Source organism: Molossus molossus, unplaced genomic scaffold, assembly GCF_014108415.1.
Source record: "Molossus molossus isolate mMolMol1 unplaced genomic scaffold, mMolMol1.p scaffold_m16_p_3, whole genome shotgun sequence".
In the NCBI taxonomy this organism is placed as follows: domain Eukaryota; kingdom Metazoa; phylum Chordata; class Mammalia; order Chiroptera; family Molossidae; genus Molossus; species Molossus molossus.
This window is the reverse complement of record NW_023425366.1, coordinates 38,098,725-38,116,659: the sequence shown is the minus strand read 5'-3', so window position 1 is coordinate 38,116,659 and position 17,935 is coordinate 38,098,725. Positions and strand designations below refer to the sequence as shown.

The 17,935-nt window shown below is 49.1% G+C and overlaps 1 protein-coding gene across 3 annotated transcripts in view; it reads right to left on the bottom strand.

The window, feature by feature from the left end:
• Positions 1-4,721: 4,721 nt before the first annotated feature.
• Positions 4,722-17,935, bottom strand: part of BRD9 (bromodomain containing 9) — a 28,722-nt gene continuing 15,508 nt past the window's right edge. For all 3 annotated transcript variants that reach the window (XM_036279606.1, XM_036279607.1, XM_036279608.1), the window contains exons 12-16: positions 16,349-16,460; positions 12,793-12,831; positions 9,302-9,401; positions 6,683-6,850; positions 4,722-5,554 (exon numbers count right to left, since the gene is read on the bottom strand). In XM_036279606.1, coding sequence (XP_036135499.1) covers positions 5,454-5,554; positions 6,683-6,850; positions 9,302-9,401; positions 12,793-12,831; positions 16,349-16,460 — 520 coding nt within the window. In that variant the 3' untranslated portion in view covers positions 4,722-5,453. The remainder of the gene's footprint in view (positions 5,555-6,682; positions 6,851-9,301; positions 9,402-12,792; positions 12,832-16,348; positions 16,461-17,935) is intronic.

Here is a 17,935-nt window from a genome sequence, read left to right as displayed (position 1 = left end):
TGGACCTCCAGAGGTTAAACCTGCCAGTCCCCTGGTGAGAACAGAAGGAAGAAGTGAAGCGCCTACCTCCCTGGCAGCCGAAGCATGTTCTTCCTCAGCCGTCAAAGGCACCCTGACGGACAGAAAAGCACGCACTTGCTCTGCCCGGGCCAAACTGCGGGGGGCTGTGCAACCAGCACCTCAGGATCTCCCTGGCTGACATGGCAACGACAGAGCCCAGGTACCTCATAGAGCCCAGCCACCTGGACACACCCACTGTCAGCTGTGGGGTGGGGGCCTGGACAGACCCCGAGAATAAGATGTGGGGGGCCTCGGATGGGCTGGGCTGGCGGGTACCTGTATGAGAGTCCGCTTTATGTGGTCCTTAGTTTTGACTAGAACGCATCCTAACACAGCCCCTCAGTGACAAAGTGGTCGCTCATGGCCCTCCCTGACCTGCTTCAGCTCATGCTGGCCAAGGAGTCGGTCCCAATTTTCCTGGTCACACTTAACCCCTTCAGCTGTTTTTTGATTTAAAAAAAAAATTTTTTTTTGTTATTGATTTTAGAGAGAGAGGATGAGAGAGGGAGAGAAACATCGATGAGAGAGAACATCGATTGGCCGCCTCCTGCATGCCCCCCACTGGGGATTTGGCCCACACCCTGGGCATGTGCCCTGACTGGGAATCGAACTGGTGACCTCTTGGTGCCTGGGTCGACGCTCAGCTGCTGAGCCACACCGGCCTGGGTGCCTCTGGGTGAGACCTGGGGACTGAGGCACAGACACAGCCGCCTGAGCCTGATCACCCTGTGGGCTGCCTTCGCGGTGACCACGAAAGGGCCACAGCAGAAGGAGAAGAGTCTGGGAGTGAGGGACACGTGAACACCATGCACTGAGTGAGGAGTCACTGGTCAGGGAGGGCTTTTCTGGAGGACAGCCAACCAGTGTGGCTCACATCTCCATCCCTCCTTCCCTGCTTCTCCCCTCATTGCCTCAATTCTGAAGCTCAAGAAATTTTCAGTTCCCATCTGTGGGGTCCAAGGACTCCTATCTGAAGGCCCTCAAATTAGGGTCAATCACCATCCCTTCCTTGGTGGCAGGGGGAAGGTGGACCACCATCAGTATAGGTGGCTTCCCATGGGCTTCACCGGCCCCTGGCATCACGTAACATCTTGGGGCAGCCACCTGAGCCGGGGCCGGCTCTGCAGCGGAAGGCAGACTGTGCCTCCTCCAAAATGTGCTGTGTGCAGCCGGGTGTGCTGGCCAGGGTTCTGTCTCCCCATGCACAGCTGAGCCAGGACATACAAAGGCACGAGCCAGAGAAAACAGCATGTTACAAGGCTACCTAGGTAGGGTTAGGGGCCATTTGGAGGGAAGGGGCTCTCTATAAATTAGGGCATGTGTTACTTAACATGTAGCCACAACAGCCTCTCTGGAGAGCCTAGGGACCTCTCTGCTGGTTGGGGAACCAGGAACACTCCACCCAGCCACTTGGCCTCACCCTCCCCACCCCGTCCCCACTCACCTGGTTTTCCATTTTCTCACACCACAGCAATGTCATCCTATAATAGGGACACTAATCCTGGAAATGTGGACTGACCACAGGTGAGCAGGAGGAGACAGGCCTGAGAGGCTCTCCTGGGATCACCAGCCTCAGAGGTCCCAGGGAATGAAGGGTCTGGCTTTGTCACCAGGCCACTGTGGGTTGGGCGGCTGTCTCCCAGGGTCCCTGGATACCAGTACAACCTGTGGGCAGGCCTGGGCAGGCCCAAGCTAGCACCAGCAAAACTCTGCTGCACTGACCACCTAGAAAACACACCCAAGTGAGGTAAGAGCCCAAAGACACCCACAGCTGACCAGACAGCCACTAGGACTGTTGGGTATCGCTGTCCATGGTGCTGCCCAGGCCACGCCCGTGTTACTGGGGCCCACCAGCCGCCAGGCCAACACACTACCAGAGACCCAGGGTAGACGATCGGGATGCCCAACTGGGTCTCAGACCCCTGAGAATCCAGCCAACAGCACACGGAGGCCATAGATTATGGGAGACGTCAGAGTCATCATCACTGGTCAACCAATGGCACACTTCAGTCTAAGGCACCTACACTTTCCAAAGGATTGAGAAAGACCAGTTCTTGGATGGCGACGTCACAGCTCCTATGCACAGCAGATTCATCTCTCAAGCTGTTGGTCAGTGTGGTCATCACATTTAAAAAAATTTCTTTTTCTTAATCCTCACCCGAGGATGTTTTCATTGATTTTTAGATAGCGATTAAGGGAGAGAGACACACACTGAGAGAAACATCGATGTGAGAAACATCGATTGGTGGCCTGCCATATGCGCCCCAACTGGGGCACGAACCCTCAACCTTGGTATGTGTCCTGCCAGGGAGCTGAACCCGCCACCTTTTTGGAGCACAGGATGACACTCCAACCAAGAGAGCCACCTTGCCAGGACTTCAGAGTTCTTGAACACACTTCCTGGTAATTTAAGATTAATGCCGTCTCTGCCGCATGCTTCTCCAGATACACACGTGTACAGCCCATGGATCATGCAGGGTGGCCACACGGCCCTTCCTCTAGGTGCTGGTGACCTCAACACCAGCTGTCCGGAAGGCTGATAAGCCCCAAGGCAGTTCCTGTGTGAAACTGAAGGAGGCCACCAGGTGTGAGAGGTGGGAATGCACTAACCCAACGTACCTCAAGTCTGCAGGTGGTGGGGCCTCCGGACTGACCCAGAGCCAGAGACCTCAACCATTCATGCGTTTGAGAAATGACCCCACCTCAGGGACATCTTTGCTTCATGAAAATAAATTTAGAAGCTACAAAAGCAGGGTACAGACACAGCTGCCTGAGCCTAATTGCCCTGCAGGCTGCTTCTTGGTGGCCACAAAAGGATCACTGTATAAACACGAAGAAATAGAGATAAGAACAGAGAACTTGAAAAGCCAGACCCCAGCCTGGGCCCACCAGGGCCTTCAGTGCGCAGACACGCACACAGGGACTTAAATATGACAAGCGTTCGGGGGGATCCACATCACAGCTGGCTCTTTCCCCCTAGCTGCAGCATGTCGTCATCCCTTCCCTCAACACAGATGCACCACACTGCTTCTGTGGAATACACAACACCCCATCACGCATGACTGATCAACACACCTGAAATTCAGGTCGTCCGTGACATTCCATTATTTAACACTCTGTGAACCCAGGTGTGGTTCAGCGGCGCACATGTCCAAGACCCTGAAAAATGCCCTCCTCACTGCAAGGATCTCCTTCGCAGGCAAGGGAGGCCAGCGTGGGCAGGGAGGGCTGGGGGGCAGCCACACAAGGAGTGGAGGTGGGCACAGGGCAGGCCAGTCACAGGTGCTCACGCACAGCTCACCTGAGTATGCGCATATGCACACACACCTGGGTACAGCGCTTTCCTTTGGGGTGATGAAAATGCTCTGGATTTGATGGAGATGGTGGTGGCACAACATGGTGAAAGTACAAAGGCTACATTGCATATTGACAATGGGTAATGGTTAATTTTCTCATGTGAATTTTACCAAAATAAAGATTTAACAAAATATGATGACCTTGGGTCGGAGGTTCCTCCAGTCCTAACAATTCCTTCATTGCGTTCCCTGTAGCTTTCTGAGCAGAAAGGCCTTGGGGCCCCCTCCACACAGTGTGCCCCGGGCGGTGCCAGGCTGCACCAGGCTCAGGCAGCAGCAGCTCCTCCCACTGTTTACACTCCTAGAGGTGGAGACCACTGCTTGCTGGGAGGTCGGAGGCTCTGGGCGGTGCCATCATGAGCAGACATGGAGAACTCAGGCAAGAGAGAAACAAAGGCTCCAGAAAGGTGACTCCAGCACCCTCACCCGAGAGGCCTGCGGGACCCAGTCCAAAATCTGAGCTCATCCCATTTTCAAAGAACCCAACCTGAGTCCTGGTGGAGGCAGGGCTATCCCAAGGCAGAAAATCCAGATTCTGCCTCTCCCAGCCTCCCTGAAGATGGGGCGCCAATGCAGAGATGAGGGCTGGGAGGAGGCTGCGGGCAGAGGAGAAGCAGCGGCCCTGAGGCCAGCAGAGGGCCAGCTGCGGCAGCTCTGTAGCCCGACTGTGGGGTCGTGACCCTTAGCTTATGCCTGTTAAGGAATTCCTTTTGGGCCATGGCCAGGTGGCTCAGTTGGTTGGAGCGTTGTCCCATGCACCAGAAGGTAGCGGGTTTGATCCCTGGTTGGGCGCATATGGGAGGCAACTGACTGACGTTTCTCTCTCTCTCTCTAGAATCAATAAAAACATATCCTCAGGTAAGAATTTAAAAAAAAATTCCTTTTCTGCTCCTATAAGCCACAGTAGCTTCTTGATGGTTCACCTGTGGCAGGTTTGCCCCCCTTTCACCAAATGTCTGCAGGGCAGGGGCACCCTTATTTACTCCAGAGAGGGCTTTGGCCAGCCCAGGCAAGCAGTGGCCAGCAGTGCTCATGGGCCCAGATATGTCACACTGCCAACTGCCTCAAAGTCACACATGTTCTCTCCCAGGACTGACCCCACCCTGGGAGGTACCTGATTCTCCGTTTGTTTTCACAAAAAGGGAACAGAGCAGGGCTGTGCAGGGATGGGTGTGACCCCAGACATCACTGTGGGGGGCCAAAACCCAGGCTACATGCTGAGGAGATGGCAGGAAGAATGGACACTGTCGATCTTATGTGACAAAGGATTTTTACTGCAAAGTCGCTCAAAGGGAACACCTGGCAGTGCTGTAAAGAATTCTATGCAATTATACTGTGTATCTTCTTAAGATCTGTATTTATATTTTGCAATATAAACAAGCATCCAGCAACAAAAAACATTTTATGGACATAACACTTCATTGTAACTGGTAGGGCAGTTGGCCTAACTAAGTCTCCCAGCAGAATGTACTCCTTTCTCAGGCAGGTGAATTAAAGAGAACAGGGGAAGCTGCACTCAACTCCCTGCCTGTCCAGAGCCACGAGGGTGCGTGACCAGCTCCCCACACACTCCTGTATGGCTCCCATCATGATTTGTCTCGGAAATGTGGGGATGTGGGGGACGGGTGGGAAAGAATATACAGGATCCCCAAGAGAACACAAATGGGCTCTACCACGTGTTTCCCAAGGGCCACTTGTGGAGGACGTGGGGCAGAACAGGTGTACCCACACCAGCCACAGACAAGGGCTTTACTGATATCACGAAACTCAGAGACAGACCACACTAGCTTTTTACTGTCTGGTCACACACCCTTTATGTAGGCTTCCCACTATTCAGGTTCATAGAACTATCTATAGAAACAGTGCATCTACATGCGGTCGACATGATACCAGAGACAAGGCACCACCTCCCCAGGCTGCTTCCCGCATGCCAAAGGGACATGAAAGTCTTTGTCTCACAACAAACTCTCTGTACATGCAAATAAAAACTAAAAAAACAAAACAAACAAACAAAACAATAGAAGACTATCTACAAGGCTAGCTCTTCGTAGAGGCTGCAGGTTCTGGAGACTGAAGAAATTCGTATGGGTCATGGGTAACCTCCGGCTGCTCCCCGACACTGAGGCGAGAAGGACTTCCTGCAATCATGGGAAAGATGACACATTTCAATAAATCTGTACATATTACCCAGGCTCAGCAGGCACTTGGCCAAAATATTGTGTCTGTGACTACTGTTATTAAAGCCCAGGACTCAGCCAGAGCAATGGCTCCTGGGGTACAGGCCATCCCCCTCAAAACCCCAGGGGTATGGGCCACCACCCTTACTACTCTCAAGGTACAGGTCACCCCCCATCACCCCTAGAGAGGAGGCGGAAGGCCACTTCTCACAGACATGGCTGAAAAGACCCGGTCATGGGAGGTTGGCTCTGACCCCCCACAAAGCACAACTGCTTCTTCTACAAGAACAAAGTCTCCCTGGCCAGGGTCCCTCAGACAAACCCTAGCCCCCTAAGCAGGATGTTGGAGTCCTCAGATCTGGAGCTGACCTAGGGCTACCTGGAATCTACTTCATACACCATTTATCACAAGGTTAACGGGACCAAAAACACCAGTCCTTATTTGGACAGCTTTCTCCAAACCTCTGTAGCTGATTACCTCCCCCCGACAATTATTGTCTGAAAGAATAATTCAGTATTCATATCTGGGAACTAAAACAGCAGCACAGACATATCAAAAAGCCAGGAGGCAAATGTGTGGTTCCCCATGGCACTCATTAAACACGGGAGCCCCCTGGCCAAGGGAGGTCACGTGCTCTCCCCAAATAAGGATTCTGGAGGAACAAACTTGTCAACACAGTTTTTGGAGTAAAAACAGGAACAACAAGAAAAACAAGCATTCCCAATGTCTAACTCTGCATGGCTGTAAGGGTCTGCAGCCTCAGTCTCATTCTGCCCCCGACCCAGGGCCTCAGTATGTGACCACCTAAGACTCCTGACACATGGACTGCTAGCATCCTCTGGCCAAGGCCACAAATTCATAACACTAACTGAATTCCACTCAAACACTTCACCTCAGTGCAGCCACATGACAAGGGAGACCTATTCTCCAAGCTCCAGGAGGCTACAGTCCTGTGGGCCTGAACTCACTGCCGGCACACGCTGCAACCTCCTAGGATCTCTAGCCTTTCTTACAGTCAGCGTTTCTGCTCTCTTCCCAGACTGAGGCTGGAAGATTTGGGCCAGAGGTCAGACCAGGGGCCACCTTACCCAAGTGGTGCTGATCCCTGTCGGAAGTGTTAGACAGGGAGCTGAGGTTGGACGATGGCCGGGAGCCCCCACGCTCTGCCTGCGCCTCGTGCAGGTCCTGTAAGAGCTTTGTCGTCTCGTCCAAGTTCAGATGGCTGTCATCATGGTCCAGCTCCTTCTTCACTTTCCCTGTGCAAACACAGGATGATAAGACATTGGCCCAAGTCAGCCAGCCTACCTGTCGAGCACAGCGTGCCAGCACTTCTGATCTGCAATTGTGATTTCCACTTGTCAACATGCACACTTAGGACAGTAACTGAAGCCAGATGAGCACAAGCTTGGAGGACAGGATGATACAGCTGGAGCAAGTGTGTGTGTGTGTGTGGGGGGAATGATGGGAAGGACAACATCCCTGACAAGAAACCAGGCACCACGTCAACTTGAGCCACTTGTAAACAGAAGCCTTGCACTCCTGTCATGAACAACTAGAAGATAAGACAATGTGTGTAACAGAGGCCTGAAGACACCAGGACTGCACACAGGCTACAGCCAGGGCAGGGACTGCAGGGCTGGGCAGTGAGTGGGCTAAGAGCTGGAGAAGACAGGCTGCGTGAAGAGCTCAGGGAGTTCAATAGCTCATACGCGTGTGGGACAATCTGTGTCCCAGGCACTTCAAAGGATGCAGCCTACAGGGAGGACCATGTTCACCCTGTGCTACAGCTCTGCGCCCACCCTAAGAATGCCTCAAAGCGAAACCTGGACAGGGTCCAACAACTCCAAGTTGCCCAACAGCCTGTTGGAGCAAGGTCCACCACAGTTCAAAGGCATGTGACCAAATCTAGCACCCAAAAGAACTGCAGAGTCTGGCCCCCAATAAACCACCACTTGTTGCCAAGCAAGCAACAAGCAAGAAAACATGGCCCCACCAGGGAGGAATATTGTGAAGAGATGTGGGAATGAGCAGACAGAGCGTTAAAAAGATAACCGAGTACACACTCCATGTGTTAAAGGCAGAGAAGCCATGACCACGAGGCAACGACGACACTGAAAAGGTGGAATGAAGCTTTCTGGAAAGAGAAACACCAGGAAGGACAACGGCCGGTCAGCACAGTGGAAGGGATGACCAGTGCCCTTGAGGATGCAGCACAGGACAGCCCAAAACAGAGTTGACAACAAATGGTCAGAGTTGGGGTACAGCCAAACTTCCCGTATTTGATAAAACCTCTAAACTCTTAGGATCAAGCAGCTGACCATAACCCAGGAAGAAAAAAAAACTAAAGAAAAACAAGGCACATTACAACCAAATTACTGAAAAGCAGTAATCAGGAGAAAATCTTAAAATGCAGCCAGAGAGAAAAAGAATAGCTGGTGCGTGGAAAGGCATCATCACAGCAGCTCTGGACTTAGCCTTACTGAACAAGGGTTTCAGGGCGGCTCCCACCACCCGAATGACAGGAAGGACTCCCTGTGTCTAAACCACTTGGGCAATAATATGATTGATGCTGAACACCTGCTTTCCTTCTGGGAGCCAGAACTTGGGGCTGTGCCAAGCGAAGGCAGTACACTGTCACGACCACTGCTGGAGGTTAGGCACATCCTGTAGGACATATAGGGATGGGGCTCTGGAAGTAGGGCCTGGTCTCCAGACACCCGCCCATGTGCCTTTTTTCTTCGGGAAGTCTGGTCAATGTTCTTTCACTGTAATAAAACAACCGTGAGGACAACTACATGCTAAGTCCTAGGGAATCACCAAACCTGGGGATGGTCTTAGAGACCCCTGAATATTGGGAAAATGGGGGGAAAAAAACCCTGGCAAGATGGCAGACGTGAATCCAATCATACTGGCAATCGCTTTAAACACAAATGGTCTAAATATACTCCAACCAAAAGTCAGAGACTATCAGGATGGATGACAAAGCAGGACTTGACTTTATGCTCTTAAAATGGTTTAATAAAACCCACTTTTAACACAAGGCACTACAGACTCTGGAGCCAGATTACTGTGCATTTCAGAAGGTTTAGCAGCACCTCTGGCCTCTATATGTGATGCTAGAAGCACCACACCCCAGTGGTCACAAGCAAAGATGTCTCCAGATGTTGCCACATGTCTTGGGGGGCGGGGGGGTTGCTCTCAGGTGAGAGCACAGGTGTGTCCAAAGTAAGAGGGAAGATGTAACATGAACACCACTAACCAACAGGAAGCTGGGATGGCAGAGTAGATTTCCAAAGACTGAATGCTGTGTGAGATACAGAGGGCATTTCACATGGGAGGAAGAGAGGGTCAGCACTCCATGAGGGAACATCATCGTGGGCATACTAATGCACTAACAGCAGGTGCCTGCACCAACAGAATGAAAGGACCCAGCGATCCTGTAAGATCAGGACGGAGATCCAGGCAAGCCCCATCTGGAGCCATCTGAAGGTGGTCCTGAGAACAGTAAGGCACTCACCTATGACCACCTCACCAGGCTGTGCCACCCTCTTGGAAGCAAGGATAGGTAACAGTGTACCAGCCCTGTGCCCCTGGGGACCACCCCTCAAGCTAGGTGAAAATGCAGCACTAGGGGCTACTTCCTTTCAACTGAGCCTGACAATCCAACTGCAGTGTTACCAGGTAGGCATGTGCCTGGCACAACCTACCCAGAGAGCTGAGCATGGAGATGTCCAGAGAGACGTCAGAATACGACTTCATTGACATGAAATCCAGCACAGAGCTGCCATCTCCCAGGGAGTCCCCAGCCTGCAGAGGAAAGGATACAAAAAAAGAGAAAGATATTACTAAGTGGGCAGTGAACATCCACTGGCAGGACAGGCCTGCTGTCATGTCCAGTCCCAAGGAGTGGGCAAGAACAAGCTGTGTCCAGCCCCTGCCAGAGCCCAGGCACCATCGGGTATGAGCTCAGGAGTGAGCCACTACCTACACCAACAGTAGCAGACAGACACACAAAGGCTGCTGGCTCTCTGGGGACTTATGTGTACTGAGGGGACATGGAAGAGTCTGCATCAGGTAGGTAGGTACACAGCACCTGAAAAGTCCATGACTATTTTTCAGGGACTTCATTGAACAAGTTAATATAGCAGATTCCAAACCAGAACGTTCTCTTCCTTCTCCCGGGGAGCCTCCTGAGGGCATGATTGCAGCCACCCCTGCTCTCCTGGCCCCGTGGGGCACAACTTCTCTCTGGAAGACTTCTGCCGTGTCAGTTCCCCACTCTCTCTACGTCGTTACAGAAATGGCTGGCCCTGCCTCGGCCGGTTTGGCTCAGTGGTTAGAGCGTTGGCCTGCGGTCCAGAGACCAGGTTCGGTTCCCGCTAAGGGCGTGTACCTCGGTTGGGGTTTGTCCCCGGCCCTGGTTGGGTCGTGCGGGCAGCAACCACTCGATGTGTCCCTTTCATGTTGATGTTTCTCTCTCTCTCTCTCTCCTTCCCACTCTATCTGAACAAAATATCAAAAAATGTCCTCAGGTGAGGATAAAAAAAAAAAAAAAGAAATGGCTGGCCCTGCCTTCTCTGAAATACGCTACCCCACCACATATGCAAATTTTCTTCCATCCAATTAGCTGCTCTCAAAATATTAGAATTTTAGGATTAACACATAGCTACACTTTAATATTTGAAGGGCCATCTCTAGTATTTTAAGGCCCTCAGAATTCTGCCCAATCACATACTCTTACATGGGTGCTGAATTCTAAGTCACTACTAGACAATTTAATGTCAAATGACAGTGCCCTCCCCAACTGACAGTCTGGAGTGACATCATTTCTTCACCAAATACTTAGGAGACAAAAGCTTTACATGCAGATGCTAAGAGTCTGTGGGCCTGGCTTGTGTGAATGCCTTTTATGCGCCCCCACTCCACCCTCAGCCCTCTTCCAGGGCCCAGACAGGATGGTAGGGAGAGGTGTCCACCTCCATCCAGTGACTCACAGGAACCCAGTGACTGAAGAAACTGAGGCTCCTGCTACCGAACAAGGGGGTACCAGGCCTATGACCCCCATGACTACTGTGCTGTCTTGGCCTTGGTGTGAAACCCTCTGCCATAGTGATCTGTGAATTTGCTCCCTCCACTAGGCTTTTGTAAAACCTGCTTGTATCTGTGCTGTGATAAGTAATCTCTCCCAAGAGGAATGCTTACAGCAACAATTCAGGCCATCAGACCGAGCTCATGTTTACAGAGCCCAGTGATGGGCCAGGCCTCAAGGCTTGAGTGTCACCATAAATTCCTACAACAACCCCACCATTACCATCCTGCCTCTGAACCAGAGGCTGAGGCTTAGAGCTGTTAGTTATCCCACCCAGGGCCCAGCACCAAAGCCCTCGCTCCTCAAACTCAAGGGATCATCCCACAACTTGTGTCTTTCAAGGATGCTATAGGTTTACCTGATGATCCTAAAGTATGAAGCAACTTGGAGCTCATTAAGACATCCTGAAAACAGCTGGTTTGCTCACACCTCTTCTACCAGCAGAAGGGCATCTAGCAGCACAGACTCCCCTAGAGACCAGGCAGAGCAGTGCCTGTCCCCACGCACCAATGCGCATACACAGGCGAGCATACCAAAGAGCCTTCCCAGGCTCCCCTGCAGGAGGCTGCTCTGGTAGTTTCCATTGGCCTCTTCTGCTAGCTAAATGTGGAGATCCACATTCTAAGATATCACAGGAAATGTTACCAATACAGTTTTTGCCTTTGCGGATGTTAAAAAGTTAATCCTAAAGCAAAAGTGAACAGGAGCTGAGTGGTGACAGAAACACGCTAATACAGACCCCATGAGGGGCATGCGCATGACAGAATGAAGTGAGCAGAGGTGGGTGCCTCATCCCATATCAACACCAGGCTGCACATCACACATGGACAGGAAAGCACAGAATAGACTGACCTCAGGGACAGGCACAGCCACCACAGGGTCAAAGAGAGGGGTAGGGAACGGGTGCTCAGCACAAGGGACAGTATAGGTGACAGGAGGCCCCTTCTGAAAGCTGCCCCCACCTGCCCTGGGGCTGTCCCTATGGAGGCCCTGGCAACAGGACAGGAATGTGTGCCAGGCTCCCAGCTCAAGGTAACATGCAGCACATCCCAGGTGTTTGATGAATGTGGGCTTATACTCTACGCCACAGTGTGTCTACATAATCAGACAGAGACTCTGAGCAGAACCCTGGCTGCCTTACATACACAGCAGCACTGGGGAGCACACCCTCCAAGGACACACCATGTCACCTTCTCTGGTCTGTCACTCTATAGGACCCACCTGCCAGGCAACTGACCCTCCTGCCCAGGCGAGCCCTCCAACCAAGGCCAAGTAACAACTGTGACCCAGATTCCAATGCCCTGCCCAGCGTTTGGTGTTCTACTCCAACAAGTGCACTCTAAGTTATTCCCAAGAAAAAGGAGGTGGTGGGGGAAACCTCAGCTGGATCACAGCAAACAGTTTCCATAAGCAGAGACCATCTACATTAGATACTTGTGAAGCCCCAATGACCTAGACCTGTCAAGTTCAGCTCACTCACAAGTGTGCAGTGCACATGTACCCAGCTGATGGCACACAGCACCTGCTTGTCGGCATGCCCACCTTCCAGGTGGACTGAAGAACCCACTGCAGAGATAATGTGTGCTGCATGCCCTGCAGGCCCACTCTTCCTGACCCCTGTGAATTCCTGAGTCTGGAGTTAGAGGTATGTACTGTGGCTTTACATCCCTCGCCCTAAGCCATTAAAAATCAGGGGGCAGGAACAGACTTAATCTTACTCATCACAAACTTAATCAGTTTCTAAATAAGACAATACATGAAGCTCTCCTCAACTATCCCATTTCAAAAGCACAGCATAGCCCTGGCCGGCTTGGCTCAGCAGTAGAGTTTCAGCCCACGGACCAATGAGTCACCAATTCAATTCCAGCCAAGGGCACGTACCTCGGTTGCGGTTCGTCCCTGGCCCTGGTCGGGTCGTGCGAGAGGCAACTAGTCTATGTGTCCCTCTCATGTCAATGTTTCTCTCTGTCTCCCTTTCTCTCCCTCCCACTCTATCTGAAGACAAATAGAAAAATATCCTTGGGTGAGGATTTTTAAAAAAGGCAAAGCAAAACTGCCCTGCTGGAACCCTAATAGTTATTTGTTTACTTACATGTCCATGGAACTCACCTTTACTTCATCTGGGGGCTTCATTGGGACAATTCTCTTCTGCAAAACAAAACAAGCAGGAAACCAGTTTTTCCAAACAATTTTATATAGGACAATTCATCTATATCACAGACACACATGATGGCTTATTCACTACTTGGGCTGTGCTCATAATATTCCCACTACATTGTGAATTGGAGCTGGCCTCGAAGCTTCTGCACAGCTGGAAGTGTGAGACAGCTAACTCCACCACGGAGAGCCTGATCCATGCAGCACCAGCCACGATTCCAGGGGCGCTGAGTGCCTATGACAGCACGAGGGGCAAGACAGAGATGAAGGGGTGAAAGGACACCCAACCCTGTTTCTGTAGCCTTGGAAGGCGTAAAAACAAACAAACAAACAAAAAAACAAGTCAGATGTGTACCCTGGGTCTCCAGGGCAGCTCAGGAAAATATCAGGCCTAATGGTTTAAGCTGCAAGAGCCACACAAGACCAGCTCAAATCCTGCAAGGGGCAGGTGCCTGATGGTGCCACTACCCTCCGATAAGCAGAGTGAAGGGGCCATGCACCCTTCTCTTTAGCCTGTACAGTGTCTGGAAGAGGGCCTATGCTTGACCACTACTATGTGACTACGGCCTGAATGCTGCACTGAGTACTTTCTATAATCTGGCATGAGCAATACCTTAAAAATACCCTAGTCCTGTGTATTTACCCAAAAAATAGCCATCAATTTTTTTACACGCTTGTATGTGGTACCTTTTGTTCAAAATAATGTTTCTGAGATTCGTTTGTTATGATTTTCACAAATTTCTAAGCAGAAAAACAAGTGCTGCCATATTTTAATGTCTGTTTCCTCATATCAGCTTCCTTTAACGTGCACATTTTAGTATTATTTAATGCTGTGGCACATCTGAAATTATATAACTCACAACCCTGCAACACAAATTCTCTGTCAGAAAGCGATCCAACTGGAACCCAGAAAGGAAAGTGAGGTGCCAGCACAACCTAGGGCCTCCTCTGCAACCACACAGCGGACAGACACGTAATCCAGATGCTGTGTCCAGGGGCAGCACCATGAAGGAACTTTCAGACCACAGTGCGAAGAACAGCACCCAGATCCTGGCTGCTGCACAGATCACAGGCTGGCGGGGCAGTCTGAGCACATTGCTCAGAGCAGGAACTACCGAAATCTGGGAGGGACCTCAAGTCGGGCTGACACTAACCTATGCGCATACAGATGAAACACAATGGAGCTAGGTATACAGGGTGAGACACATCTGGACTCTATCCAGCCAAAGCAGACACTTCATCGAAACTAGGGTTACCAGAAGAGACCTCCACGGCCACTCCTTAGTATTTAAGCCAAACTAGCCTTAGAAGAAAGGCTGCCTAGACAGATCCTAACAAAGCCTAAAAACAAGCCCCAAGAGGATCAGGTCATTCAGAACTAACAACTCTGCCAAAATGAACATAAACATTCTTTAAAGAAAATAAATCCACACTAGCCTTGTCCAACAGAAATATAATGTAAGCTTATACCTAATTTTAAAATTTCTAGTAACTATGTTAAAATTAACTTTTACATGCCATTAGTCTTAACATAGTTTTATTTAATCCACTGAACACATTTTTATTGTAACATGTAAAACAAACAAAATAAGAGATATTTTTATATTTATGTTTTTGAACCAGTCTTTAAAATTCTAGTTTGTAGCTCACACTTTGGACACATCTAAATTCAGACTAGCCACATTCAAGTTTCCCAATAACCACCTGTGGCCAGTGGCTGCTGTATTAGCACAGTCTAGACACGCAGCAGTGTAAGCCCAGCATCCAACCAGACAACAAAGCAGCAAATCATGGCCTATAAACCAAAGAAAAACCTGCCAATAGAGACAGATCCAGAATGATAAAAATAACAATTAGTGGATAAGGACTTTAAAAGCAGCTATGATAAATATTATGAACACGTTCAAAGAAAACACAAATACAATGTGAGAATAAATGATGAGAAAAAAAAAAAAAAAAAGCCCTGGCCGGTCTGGTCAAGCGGTTAGAGCGTCAGCATGCAGTCCAGAGAGACCCGGGTTCGGTTCCTGCTAGGGGCATGCACCTCGGTTGCAGTTTGTCCCCGGCCCTGGTTGGGTCATGCGGGTGGCAGCCACTCGATGTGTCCCTTTCACGTCGATGTTTCTCTCTCTCTCTCTTCCTCTCTCCCCCTCCCACTCTATCTGAACAAAAAACAAAAAAATGTCCTCGGGTGAGGATAAAAAATACCCAAAAAACTAAATAAACTCTAGAGATGAAATCAACACAGTAACTTAAATGAAAAATTCACTGGCTGGATTAACAGATTTAGGCATGGCACAGGGAAAGATTATACTCAAAGCAATGGCAACAGAAGCGATTCAAACTGAAAGAGGAGGAAACAGTCTTAAAAAGGAAAAAAAGAGCTTTAGTAATGTGTAGAATACATCAAGATATCTAACACACAGGTCGAGTTCCTAGAAAAGATGAAAGAAGGGTGTGGGCAAGTAATATTTGAAAAAATAGTGGCTGAAAAAATCTTCCAAATTTGTTGAAAACTATAGTAAATTGCTGGAAATCAGTTATAAAGATTAAAAATTAAAAGCATCTAGAGCAGAAGTCAGCAAACCTTTTCTCTGAAGGGCCAGAGCAAATACAAGAGTGGGCAAAAGTAGGTTAAAAGTTGATTATATGGAAATACAAATACTAAAATAATTAATAAATCAATAGAATAAACTCTTTTGTGTACTCACAACTGTAAGCCTACTTTTCTTTTTAAAATCCTCACCAGAGGACATTTTTCCATCCATTTTTTTTTTAGAGTGGAAGGAAGGGAGAAAGAGAAACATCAATGTGAGAGAGACACATTGGTTGCCTCCCACACAACCCCAATAGGGGCCAGGGATCGTACCCACAACCGAGGTACATGTCCTCGACTGAGAATAGAACCCGTGACTTTTTGGTCTGCAGGTCGATGCTCTAACCGCTGAGCCAAACTCGCCAGGGCTATAAGCCTACTTTTGCCCACCCAGCATTTGAGGTTTTAAGGGCCATGTACAATCTGTAGTATAGTCTTTGTTTTATTGAATAACCTCTGGAAAAAAATATTCTTAGTTCATGGGCCAGTTTGTTAACCCTTGATCTTGACAAAAAAACAAAATCAAAATCACACACTACACATGGAAAACAAAGATAAAAATGACTGCAGACACAGAAACATTGCAAGGCAGATATCTTTTAAAGAGAAAAACAACATCAACTTATTAATTCCTTAACTAAGAAAAATAAATTTCAAAAATGAAGGTAAAATATAAAGACTTTCTCAAAGAAAAGCAATCTGGGGATACACAAAGTTATGAAGAGTGAATATATGGTAAACAGAGAGAACTTTTAAAAGTTTCTTTTAAAGATATTTGACAATTAAAATAAAAAATAAAACATCAGTGCTGGAAGAACTGCTAGTGATGACCTAAAAACAGCACATTCTTCCCTGAGAAGCCAGTCGTTTGCATGGGCTCTTCTACAGGAAGGACATCACAGCGCAGCCCACCTGCCTCAGCTGGAAGAGCATCCGTGAGTGGTCTCCGCCTGTGATCTGGTCCAGAAGATCATCCACCATTCTCCTGCTGTAGCTCCCAGCATCCTTCACAAACTCCTGCAGGCTGGAAAGGGCCAGGAGAGAACACGCTGACACAAACGCTATGTTTTCATCTTCCAGACTCTGCTGCCACCAATGCCAGCAGTCCTAAGCACAGAAGCCTACATCAGTACACCTCAGCCGCTCCTCCATGAGGTTCTTCCTGAGAGCTGTGAATCTCCCAATGTGGTAGATTTAAGCAGTGGATCAACAAACTTCATCAAATCCTCAAAGTGGTCCATGATCCAAAAAGGTTAAAAGATCTCAGGACCACAGGCCGACGCTCTAACCGCTGAGCCAAACCGGCCAGGGCAGGTTAAAAAGATCTCAAGAAAAAAATTAATTAAAAAAAAGCAAGATGAACAGTGTACACATACACATAAGATGATTTATGCTAGCTCTGTAAAAGAAGTACATTCCCATCTGCTTTGGGTTTAAATACAAGTAGACTGCCTGGTCAGTGTGGCTCAGTGCATTGAGCATCATCCCATGGACTGAGGTGTCCTGGTTTGATTCCCAGTCAGGGCACATGCCCGGGTTATGGGCTTGATCCCCAGTGGGGGGCGTATAGGAAGCAAAAACAAGATGATTGAGGAGGGATGCATAATGTACATGGCTACTTACTGAAGAGGGAAGGGAACAGCTGTGAGAGCCAGACTCTCCATGGACACCTTTTAGTTTCACTTTGATTTTTGGGCCATGTGAATGCTTTAAAAACCAAAAACCTTAAAAGGAGGCAGCAAATAAAAAACCCAAGGTCCAAGCCGCCAAGCCAGGCAAAGATTCAAAAGGACTGCCAGACTTCAAAGACTTTCACATAGAGCGAGGAGGGCTGCTGGTCTGGAAGCACCACCACCCAAGACTCTACCAGGAGCACTGTATGATAAACCACCACACTGACAGTTGAAAGGGAACAAGGACTGGTCAAACACTCACAGCATGGTCTGGAAGTGCCTCAGGACAAAGTGTCTGGGGAAGGGGGCCTGGGGAGTCCAGCAGGAAGGTGTCCCGGTACCAAGGCCAGGCTCCGTCTGCCTGCCTTCGTGTGCTGTGACTTTTGTTGCACACGCTTGGGAAATCAAGTGGGGTCCAGCCACATGGCGCTACCTGAACAAAAGATGACTAGTGTCCCTGAAGAGCTGTGAGCATGCTGCCAGAGTAAGTAGGAGTAAAGGAGAAGGTCACCAACTTGTGACAATTCTCTCCTGTAAGAAATCTCCTCCTCAGTTTTCTACTGTTTCTTTTGTTGCACAAAAATCTGGGCTAGGTATTCATTCACTGTATTAGGAGCTGGCTTTTTTATTTTTCGCATATTTTGTTTGTTTTCAGAATAAAACAAAGATCTAGTATGGAAAGATTCCATTTCTTGGAGGCCATAGTAAAATTAAGTTACTTTCCCCACAGAAAAATTACCAAAATTCTACAACAGTGACCAACTTCTACTTTGCCACAGAAAACAAAAAACACATACTAAAAAGACTCTGATAGAAATAGCCCTGG